Below are 12,373 nucleotides of genomic sequence, written 5' to 3' on the forward strand. Positions count from 1 at the left end.
GGTGCAGAGGCCATGGGGGAGTGCTGCTTTCTGGCTTGTGCTGTGGGATAACCCTTCTATATGCTGTGAATATGTGTTGCTCCCATTGGTGATGTGGGAGTGTCATATTTCAATCTGTTGATTTCATTGGTTAAGCAATAAAGAAACTGCTTGGCCCTCATAGATTAAAACATAGGTGGGAGGAGTAAACAGAACAGAACGCTGGGAGGAAGAGGAAGTGAGCTCAGACTGACAGCTCTGCTCTCTGGAGCAGAGATGCCATGCCCCGCTCCCAGGCAAACACACACGATGAAGCTCCGACCCAGGATGGACATAGGCTAGAATCTTCCCGGTAAGACCGGTGCTCACAGATTATTAGAGATGGGTTGATCGGGCTATCAGAATTAGCCAGTAAGGGCTAGAGCTAAAGGGCCAAGCAGTGTTTAAAAGAATACAGTTTGTGTGTTGTTATTTCGGGGCATAAGCTAGCAGGCGGCCGGGGTGCTGGGGACGCAGCCCCGCCACACTCTTATTACTACACATTGGTTAATAATAAAGGCTACTTTGGCCAATAGCAAGGCAGAATATAGCTAGGCAGGAAAACCAAATATAGGAAAACCTAAATATAGGAAGAAAGACATGAAGGAGTTGAGGGAGACACAAGCCAGCTGCCCAAGAAACAAAATGCCAGTAGACCAGTAAAAGTCATGGCCACGTGGCCCTACATTGATTAATAGAAATGGGTTAATTTAAACGTAAGAGCTAGTTAGTAATAGGCCTGAGAGAGAAATGTTTGTTTACATATAGGTTTGCTCTTTGTGGTTTGCTCAGCGTACATTCGTATAGAATCCAGAACAACCAATTTAGGGATGGCACCACACACAAGGGGCTAAGGCACCCACATCAATCACTAATTAAGAAAATGCCCTACAGGCTTGCCTACAGCCGGATCTCATGAAGGCATTTTTGCAGTTGTATTCCTTCTTTTCAGATGACTCTAACTTGGGTCAAGATGCAGTTGTATTCCCTGTTTTCAGATGACTCTAACTTAGGTCAAGATGACATAAAAACAAGCCAGCACAATGCCCTAGTGCTAGTGAGGAGCCCCTGCTGATCTTCCCTTCCCAATTACCCATTGTGTCTACAGCTCTCATGTATTCTCTTTACATTTCTTACACTGGTCCACATTTCCCAAACCACCATCCAAAAAGCCGTTAAATCTGACCTTCTTCTTACACAGCTGCACAAACCTAGTTCTAGAAAACATTTTACTAATGAGACATATTGGCTTATGCCTTGAAGAGCTAGAACTATGCTTAATGAGGCCAAATTCTACCCGTTCACTTTTTTTCTGGGCGTTAAAATGTTTTCATTAGCATTATGTCTTGAGATGGTAATTCTTGTTTCATGTCTATGAAATATGACCCGTAATAAGTAACTCAGCCTAAGTCCAACTGGTTGAAATAACTTTTCATTGTTCTATTGATGAGTTTTAGGTTTACTAAGAGAATCAACTGTCTATTCAATAGAAAGACATAATGACTGAAACTCATCTAAGATTTTGACAATCTGGACAGTATGTAACAAGAAACTGAATTAGCAATGAGAAAAACACCTTAGTTCTTAGTTCTAGGTGGCTTCATTCAAGAAATCTACCAAATATTTTAATTGCCAGACTTTAGGACAAACTGTTCTAAAAACCAAAGAGTAAAGGTTCTTTTTGTGAGGCCGTTAATAGTTTGATTCAAAGGTGAGACCAAGACATCACAATGAGAAACTTAAAAATCAGCTTTCATGTACATGTGTATATAAAAATACTGGGTAAAATAACCCAGACCAACAGCATATAATGGTTTATCATCTGCTCATTCATTTCCTAACATCTGGAATTCACAAGACTATATTACATTACTTGATTTTTGAATATTAAAATTTTGAAAATGAATAATATCCCACATGACGCTGAGAAACCATTTGACAAAATTCTGCATGTGCTTGTGGTGGATGCTTTCAAGACCTTGTAGAGGGAAACTTATAAACCCTACTCAACAGCATGTTTAGGAATGAGAAGCAGGTTGGTTTCTCCTGAGATGGAAAACAAGACAAGAATGCTCTGATTATTTCCAGTCAACATTGCACCAGGTGTTGTTGCCATGCAAGGTAGATAAAAGAATTAAATATTGATACTGTAAATAAAAGTGAAATAAAACTACTTCTGAATACATCCTGTAAAATGCAGAATTCTGAGAAATCTACTAAAATGCCTTACAACTAATCACAAGTTGAGCAAGGCTGCAGGAAAGACGATCAAGGCCTCAACTCTTTTCTCTACCTTTGCAAGGAAAAATATTCACAAAGAAAAAAAGAAGATTATTATACCTACAGTAATTTTTTAAAAATGAAAAAGTTAGGATTGCGTTTAATACAAAACATATAAGCTGAAGACTGTGTTTTGCAAACTAAAGACTATGTTCTTATAAGAATGTTTAAAAAATTACATAATAAAATTTAAAAGTTTTGTTTTGGATAATAAGAGCAAACATTGTTAAAATAACCATCTCCCTCCAAGTGATTGACAGAGTTGATACAATGTCAAAATTTGGTAGATTTATTTTAGAAAAGGAGAAATTCACTTAAACTTTATGTGTTGTTGCAAAGGATCAAGAAAAGCCAAAACAAATGAAAAAGAAAGATACCAAACTTTATTTTATGGGGAAAAAATAGCCTTTTTAGAAAGAGTGCTGGATCAAGTACTTAGCCACATGCACAAGGATGAAATTAAGACTTTTATCTCAGGTCATGTACAAAACTCCACTAATACAGAAATGCTTCAAAATGTTAAGCTGTAAAGAGTTCAGAACAGGCCGGGCGATGGTGGCGCACGCCTTTAATCCCAGCACTCGGGAGGCAGAGGCAGGCGGATCTCTGTGAGTTCGAGACCAGCCTGGTCTACAGAGCGAGTTCCAGGACAGGCTCCAAAGCCACAGAGAAACCCTGTCTCGAAAAACCAAAAAAAAAAAAAAAAAAGAGTTCAGAACAAAAAATCAGAAAAGGCTTTGATGGCTGTGGTTGTGGCATCTGATTCTTAAATGTGACACCAAGGGCATTAGCAATGTAAAGAAAATAAAGTGAATGCTAGCAAAATTACATTTCATGTTTCAAATGACACCTATCAAAACAGAAGACAAGCCCTAAATATAGCAAATATGCCCAAAGCCTACAGTCTATGAGAAACTTGTATCTAGAATACACAAAGAACTTTAACAACTCAATGAAAAATTATTCTCAATTTAAAGAGGATACAGTCAGATGGCTCAGCAGATAAAGGTGCTTACTGCCAAACCTGATAATTTGAGTTCAGTCCTCAGGACCTGCATGGTATAAGGAGAGAAGCAACTCTCAGAAGCTGTCCCCCAAGCTCCACTCCACACACACACACACACACACCATGGCACATGCACACTCACATGCACACATACACACCCAAATAAATAAATAAATAAATAAAATTTTAAAATAAAATGAGAGTAGGCAAATGATCTGAAGGGAATCTTTCTCCATATAAGATATACAGAGAGCAAATATTTCTAAGAACATATTGTTAACATACAGACTTCAGGAAACTTAACCAGAACTATGGACAGTTACCATCCCGCACCCATGAACATGGCTAGATAGAACCACTCTGAAGAGTAGTGTCATGGAGAACTAGAGTAATCAGAACCTTGGTAATACTGTGGATGTTGATGGTGTAGCTGCTTTTGAGAACATTTTGGCAGTTACTCAAATTGTAATATTCAGAGTCACCGCATAAGTCAGCAACTTCACTCTAAGTTATGTATCCGAGATAAATGAAGACATGTAGAAAGAAAACTTGTATGTGAATATTGTGAGAAGCATTGTAGCCAAAAGTCAAAATGTTTCAGAATGAACTTATTGTTAAGGCTTTGTGAGATACGATGTCAACTGTTCAATCTGTGGTAGATTCCTTGGTATTTTAACCATTACTGCTACTAATTAAGTTCAGTGTCACCCACCAACTACCACTTCAATCTCTGTTGGCATTATCAAAGGCACAAGGGAGATTAAGACATGGTCACAGACTCAAGAAGTTGAGAGTTGATTTTTTTTTGTTGCCCGTTTTATAAAACAGAACAAAAGAAACACAAGGGCAGGGAAAAGAAAGACAAGAAGAGTCTAAAGAAATAAGAAGTGGTGTTTGCTGTATGTGAGACATAACTAAAAGGAGAGAGTGAATTCAGGACACGGTGACAGCTTGAGACGTGCAGAAGGAAATGAACCGTTGGTGGAGACTGACGATCTAGGTCTAAACAAAGATCCTGGGTAGGGAGAGGCAGAGAATGATAATCTTAAATATTTGAAACTGAAGTAAAGAAAGCCTACAGTATTGCTACCTGTGGCCCGACTGTTTATGTTTTGACCCATTTTCTGTCATCAGGAAATCCTGCCCAGCCTACTTCTCTCCACTACATGAACCCTTACCAACTGAATGCTTATGGCATGGCCCTGAAGGCTGTGGGAGAAATTGTTCAAGATTACGACAGTGATAAGATGTTCCCAGCTCTTGGTTTTGGTGCGAAGCTGCCTCCAGATGGAAGGATATCTCATGAGTTTGCTCTGGTAATGATACCATTTGATTTGTTGAAAAAGAACTAACATGTCAGGTGTTTCAGTGTTGGGTTTCTGTTTCTACTGTGCTGGTTTTGGTAGAGGTTCTTGGTGACCAGGCTCTCATCTCAGCTTCATAATAGTTCACCTAGGAGAATGAACTTCGTATCAAAAAGACAGCCTTTCAGTAAATCTGCCTAAAGAACCCCCATTTATACACAGTAGGTCTATTCTGGCTATCAGCCTTTGCATAATATATATCCCTAAAGTTAGGAGATGTAAAATAATGCAGATAGATGTGTCATTCTCATAATCCTAATGGGTCATAAAGGAGGCCACAAATATAACTGGATAATTGCATTTGTTTGTTTTAAATATCAGGCTTCAGCTAGGACATTTTTAATGGTTGGAGAATAATTTTACTAAGGCAGTATTTCAGAGCCTCCCTCTGGACACTGGTTCAGTTTCTCAGGTCTGTATCGTGTGTTTTGTGTAGTATGCACACTATGGTAGTAGCTTCCTTGCCTCTGTTCATTATCTAATGCCCAGAACAAGATGGCTGGAGTCACTGAAGTGTCCTCCTAGACACAGGTTCTAATTGACTCTGTCCTGGTCTGGTAGACTCATGGTCTTTAGAGTCTCCACCCGGAGTCACTTTTCTTAGATGTTCTGAAGTCTGAGACACAAATTCCAGATCCATTAGATCACAGGCTTAGAACTTCTGAACTGTGACATCATTTTTTACTATGTGAGTTACTAGGACCAGCACAGGTTTCAAGGTAGAAAAATGAATTTTGACTTCTCGGTGGAAAGACTATCAAAGAATATTTGACTATCTTTAACTGACCGTCCTTCATTTTGCCTGATAAAAAGAATGATTTATTAAACTAAATGAAATTAGTAATTTACCATGAAAACATCCCATCTCCTTTGGTGTGTTGTTACTCATTTCTCTTCCCCCTCATTCATGACTTCTTGGCTCTCCCATCTTTACATTTATTTCATGTTATCAAATCATTACATGATTATCAAATCATTCATTACATGTTAGGGATGGATATAAAAATTGCACCTAAATAAGATCTTTAAAAATCTAGTTTTTTCATAGAGAGACAGCTGTTATCTGGATGTATCTCGTCTAAAGTTCTGGTGTCGCCAGCACTAACAGAACTAAGAAGTAAACTAAGAGGTGACTAAGATGCTTGTGCCATGACTCAGTGGGTTACATGTATTCTGTACAAGCATGAGGATCAGATTTCAGGTCTCTACCATCCACATAAAAGGCTGGGTATAAGGGTATATGTCCATGACTTCAGTGCTGGGAAAGCAAAGAGGTGAGGCCTCCCAAGATCTGCTGCCAGGTCTAGCTGGATTGGTGCACTCCAGCTTCGAGGGAGGAGGGAACTTGTTCAAAAACTAAGGTGGAAAGTGACTGACAAACTCCTGCTGCCAACCTCTGGACTTCGCATGCAGCACATACACATGCACACACACAAACACACACACACACACACACACACTCACACACACACACACACACACACACACGAGGTGATTGGGTCAGGAAGAAGACATGGGAATAAAACTTTTTTAGAGGAGAATTCATGCAGAATTTACTTTCTTGCCCTTTCACCTTCCACCGTATGAGAAGCCAGCAGTCCTCCAACCAGGAGCAAGCATCCATCCTGCCCTTTGATCATAGACTTTCTAATCTCCAGAGTCTTGAAAATTCATTTCTATGGACTAGAAATGACACCACCCAAGTATGCTATTGTGTAGCACTGAACCAAAAGATCATGTCTTCTCAACCAATGAGGCATCATCTTCCAACTCATGATGGAAGCCATTATGCCAAAGATGGTGGTGCTGTCTCAGCCTTAGGGCTGCTTTTCCATAGCTCCAGTTTCCTTGGGTAGGAAGACAGACCAAGTCTGAGTGTCAGACAGAACATTTGCATTACTAGAATCAAAACTGATCATTTATGCTCATCATCTTATATAATGTCCAAAAAAATCCTTGTTTGGTAGATACAACACAACAGACACACTCACTGTACTGCTTATACTAGGTGTCATGAGAATATCTCCAGGTGCTGTGTGACAATTCAGTCCAAAGAACAGAACCAAACACCAATCTTCCATTTTCTCAATACCTCTGCTCTTAACCATTATTAAACTATAGCTCACAAGAGCAGCCCATAAATCTCTCTAAGTATATGCTTTCTCAAAACACACACATACACACATGTGCTTGTGTGTGCACACACATACATGGATATTAAATACACACATATACACATGAGTATGCCTACATGTACACATATACATGGGTACATGTGTAGAAATGTGTGTACATGCACATATATGCACACATGTATACTCACATATGCCTAAATGCACAATCTATGTATGTATGTGCACATGCACATATATATCACAAACAGAGAAACTTTTATATGAACAGTTTTAGTCTTTTTCACATATTTTGATGAGAATTTGAGCATTGTTGTTTCTATATTTATTCTTGTTTGTCCATTCCATCATACACACAATCTTAGGAAATGATGCTGTGGGGAGGGGATCATTGTTTCTTTCCACGAAATAGCCCACATGTCATACTCCTAAGTCAGATAAAAGAGAGTGTCTGTTGGGAATTTCATGCCTCTCAGAGAATTAAAACCTTCCAAACTTAAAAAGCCATGAAAACCACTTGTGCGAACCTCAGGAGGGTCTGGATCTATTTTCAAGTCCCCAGAAGAAATGATTGTGGTTAACCAATAAGGTTAGTAATTTCTTTCTGCGTAGTTTTCACTATACATAAATTTTGCCCATCTCCTTTTCTGCCTTTTCTTTATTCTCATTCACTCTTATAGTCAAATTCATAAAACTGTCTACTGATAAGAATGAACTATTTATTACTTGACCTGTAAGATCTTCTTGAAACCCAATTCAGAACTGCTAAGAAAGCTGTCAGAGCCTGTGAAATCTGTGGAAAATATTCCTGTGCTGTTAAGGATACAGGATTAGATTGATTCTGATGGTAATAAACCAAATTTAGTATTGCCTAGCGATTATATTCTGTTTTCAGAGTACTTTGTTTTCCTGACTAAGATAAATACTACTCTGAGATAATGTTGGCATACATACAGTGACATTCTAATTGGTGTTAAAAGACAAAATTTGCTTTCCTGCATAATTTGTTGAAGGAATTACTTTTAAAAGCCTTTTTTATAACCTAATACAACTTTGTCATTAAAGGAGAAGTCTAATTTTGGTAATATAAAATATTTTAAATAATCTGATCTAATATAGACAAGATATTCTTAAAGAGATAAGACTTCACATTAAAAAGCATTCTTATCATCCCTGGCTGTGAGGAAATCTTAGTGCCACTTCTTACGGCAGGAGGACTAATTGAGAGACCAGGCTTTCAGCAGTCCATGGCGATAAGCAGAGCAGACAGTGCCTGTCTTTCCACTGCCAAGAGGGAAGACAGTGACCTCATAATTTCACTTCCAGAGGAAGGGGGGAAGGAGCTCCATAGAATTACAGCCCCCAGTGAAAATGTTCAAATGCTCATCATAAAAGTAGTTTATGACTATCCTACTTGTGACTGTTCCCTAAGGTTGTTATATTTTTTCTATGTCTAAAATCATTAATGAACTTCAGTTTTAATTAGCTTGCACCTTTTAAGGGAAAAGACTATCATAAAATCTTATTTAAAATAAGATGAAATAGGTCAGCTCTGCACTGGAATGATGGCAGAGTTAGAAAGGTGTTTGCTGTGAAAGCATGAAAACCTGAGTTCAAATCCCTAGGTCCCATGTGAAGACCTGAGTTCAAATCTCTAGGTCCTACATGAAGACCTGAGTTCAAATCCTTAGGTCCCACGTGAAGACCTGAGTTCACATCCCTAGGTCCCATGTGAAGACCTAAGTTCAAATCCCTAGCTTGCATGTAAAAACATCAATAGAAATCTGGACATGGTGGTACTGCCACAACCCCAGCATTCTGTGAGTGGAGACAGGAGGTTTTATGAGACATTACAGCAAGCCAGGCTAGCAAAAATGGTGATCACCAGGTTTATCTCAAGACCCTGTCTCTGCATATACATGGAACCTTATAAAATAGTAGATTTTCATATGACTTTTTCAAACATCATTAATGTAAGTTTTTCTTCCTCCCATCTCTTTGGTCCTACTCTCCTCCATCCCTCCACATGCATTCATCTTCCTTCCATTATTCTCCTTCCCCAATGCTTACCTCTTGTGTTTCATCCTTACTTCCTTAAGATTAGCCCCCACCAATGACCCTATTCTTTCTAAACTTTTCTGGTATCTATAGACACATCAAGCTAAATACCTATAAGTACCTGGCAGGGGAAATACCATGATCACAAAGGTACTTTTTCCCAGGGTGAGGCTTATCCATTGCACTCCGGATGTGTGCTAACCCCTGTGGTTTCTACAAACATGAGAAACTCAACTGCATAATTGGTGGTAGTGTCCAACTGTGTTTGTTCTCTCCCTTATAAGAAACATACGCAAAAATCTAAAGAGTCAACACCAGAATCCCCCTATTAGAGAGCATTTGTTTTCCAGGTGGCATTTTCTGCTGGTTTGTTTTGTTTGTTTTTGGTTTTGTATTAGTTCCTCTTCTGTTTCTATGCTAAGGCACCCAGACCAAGGCACCTGAGAGAATGAAAGGCTCTCTGGGGGCTTGCAGTACTGGAGGGATAGGGACTCATCACTGTTATGATGAGGAAGCATGACAGTAGGCAGCTCACATTTTAAACTGTAAGCAGGAAGTCAGTGAGATAGAAAACTGGGGAAAAACAAGGCTTTTAAAGGTCAAACCCTACCCCAGTGACATACTTCCATCAGCAAGGCCACACCTCCTAAGCCTACCCAGACAGCACTAACTGTGGACCAAGAATTCAAATCTGAGTCTACATGGGTGAGATTTTCATTCAAACCATCACAGTTTAAAAGCATTGTATGAATGTTAGTTAATGAAAATATCTGAAGAAAATATAAAATTGAAAGGGAAGAGTTCAGTTTAAATCCCTATTTATAATGAACAAGATTGAAGGTGTTGATCCCTCTGGCTTAGTTCCTAAGATCCCCAGCTTTGCAAAGCATCAGCTGTGTCCTAAGTGGTGACAGGAAAGGATGAAAGGACCCAGTTCTGAAGTCAGACTTCCTAGAGTCGCAGTTCCTATCTCTGCGTTGTGTGACCTTGGGTGAGCTAACAACTCAGTGTTTCCATTTCTTTATGTGTTAGCTCTAACAACACTTTACTGAGCATTTTAGCTACTCACATTTACATGCCTGAACAAAACTTGCTACCTAGACTTCACCAAACCTCAGCCGTAAATGATCAGTTATTGTGATTATTTGGGGGGTAAATATGCACGCTGGAATTATTGCTGCTTAAATATAGTTGTGGTTATTATTTCTTTAAATATGTATACAATCTTTGCATGCTCCACTTCCAGAGACAGAGCCCTTAGTTGGTGAAGGCGGCTCTTTGTGACCCAGTCTTAGCAGATAGGGTACAGGAGACACAATGGTGAGAAATTGCTGAAGGTCTCACACGAAGCTGTTGCAGTTTTATCCTGCTCTCTGACTCCTCACTCTGGGAAGTTAGAAACACAGCTGTGGCACACCCGTTGGCTTCTTACTCTAGCTCCTGTCAGGCTTCCGGGTGACTGCAGCTCACATCAGCATCTTAACCTGTCACAGCCTCATGAGCTAGCCTGCTACATCCAGAACAGCCCGCCTTAGGTACCCTGGATTTCCCCACATGTAGGAGACAATGGAGATTACTGTTTGATGTGAAGATAGAAAGTGGTAAAGCATTAGGGACAATCAGACAAATAAGAAACCAACAGCTAGCATTGTCTCACTTGAATAACTTTTAAAATCTAGACCTGGGGGGTTAACCTCAACAGTACCAGGATATGGGCAGTGTGAGAAAGGAAGGGTGTGATGTCCATGTGGGCACTGTTCCCAAAACAAGCGTTTGTTACTAGCCAGCTCCATTCACTTGATTACATGGATATCCTCTGATTTTTCTCCCCTTTTCTTGTTTCAATGTTTCTCACTTCAAATTATATTCCCTATGACCCTTTCTCCAGGCAGAGTCAGACATCCATGACTTAAAAAGTGTGAACATAGGAGGTATTTTGCTTTTTTCCAGTTTTCGAGTAAAACTGAATTGAAAACATTTACTTTTTGCAGGTCGTAATACATGCTTGCTACTGATACTAAACTGGGAAAATGTAGAATATGTTAAGGATATGGAGTTAAAACCACTCAGAGTCAGGTTTCTTCTTTATGGATTTTAAATAAAATCTCTATGTGTGCAGAAATCTATTTGGAGTTATCTCTGATTTGAAAATACCTGCTGTGCTTCTCAGATTATTTTACATTTTTCAAATGTTCTATCTTCATATTATGATCTGTATCTAATAATATCTCTTGTGGACCAGTTAATTCATCAGCATTGGGTGGGTGCTACTATAAAACTTTAAGTTTAAATTATCTTTAAGCATGTCAGTGTGTTATTAATTTCTCCTTCACTGATTTTCTTGGAGACTAATTTTTCTTTTTACTTTCTTTGCCCATAATTTTCTACAAGAACGGCAATCCTCAGAATCCTTATTGTGATGGCATCGAAGGGGTCATGGAAGCTTATTATAGAAGTCTGAAATCTGTGCAGCTGTATGGGCCAACCAACTTTGCTCCTGTGATAAACCACGTAGCAAGGTAAGGAGGGAGCAGGCAAGAGGCTTGTGCTGCTACAGGCTAATCTACTGGATCATGCTTAAAACTGCCCATCACTGCACCATAATTCCATGGTCAAGGAGTTTTCTTCTCACTGCATCTGAGAAGGTTAGGAAGTAGGTAGGTACAGGGTGGTCCCCACCAACTAATGAACACTAGGACTTTGCATCAGATTCAAATGAAGAAGCCAGGTGATGTTAGGCCTGTCTTTTCCAACCAAAGAAAGCCTTTTCTGTGAAAAGAATAAGTGAGAGCAAACAAGAGTGATGGCAATCTTAAAATGTCTGAGTCATTCATATCAGTGTCATGTCCTGGGGTGGCATAAGACTAATGAGACAATCCCATTAAGACAAGTGCTTTCTTTCTGTGATATATAGGGCACATTCTTTCAACCTCTCTGAGGTTAATATAAAAGCTAATTTTATTAATTCCCAGAAGTCTGCTGGTATATAGTACACGGTACAGAGAGGAGAATTTGCTTATGGTTCAGACAACATGTTCCAGAGAAGATGTTAAAACAGAAACTCATTTATACATAACGATGCTTCATTTATACATAAGTGGATTAGATATCACTTTGCAAATCCCTGAAAGAAAAATCTGGCTTAATGTTAGTGGAAAATCCTATAAAACTCTGTCATAGTTTGAAATTAGCTAAGAAGGTCCAATCCTTTTGAATGTACTGCTAGAAATTGAAATTAGTCTGCATCCAATATAAAACATCAGTGTAAGACCTCAGTTCTCAGAACATTCTCGGGGTTTGCTATCCTCTCTCTGGATGTGATCAGAAGTCCAATATGTTCTACTTTGCATTCCCTGGGATGTGACAGTGTCTCAGCATTCAGGGCTGACCTCAGGGTGACAAAAATCTAAGAGGCCACTCCTCAGTAATGACTCTTGGTTCTGGATTTCTCAAATACTTCCTTCTGTAATTTATGCTAATGTATAAATTCTGAATCTCAACATTATTTGTTCATA

General features: G+C 39.1%; 1 protein-coding gene and 1 non-coding gene across 2 annotated transcripts in view; both read left to right on the forward strand.

The window, feature by feature from the left end:
• Cpne8 (copine 8) overlaps nt 1-12,373 on the forward strand; it is a 178,238-nt gene that overhangs the window by 145,584 nt on the left and 20,281 nt on the right. The window contains exons 15-16 of the mRNA XM_041672522.1: nt 4,439-4,620; nt 11,250-11,377. Coding sequence (XP_041528456.1) covers nt 4,439-4,620; nt 11,250-11,377 — 310 coding nt within the window. The remainder of the gene's footprint in view (nt 1-4,438; nt 4,621-11,249; nt 11,378-12,373) is intronic.
• Nucleotides 8,972-9,133, forward strand: LOC121461597. The gene has a single exon (XR_005976212.1). It is a non-coding gene; the product is annotated as a U1 spliceosomal RNA (small nuclear RNA).

This window comes from Microtus oregoni, unplaced genomic scaffold, assembly GCF_018167655.1.
Source record: "Microtus oregoni isolate MIOR12 unplaced genomic scaffold, Mior012 000022F_ref0000154, whole genome shotgun sequence".
Lineage (NCBI taxonomy): Eukaryota > Metazoa > Chordata > Mammalia > Rodentia > Cricetidae > Microtus > Microtus oregoni.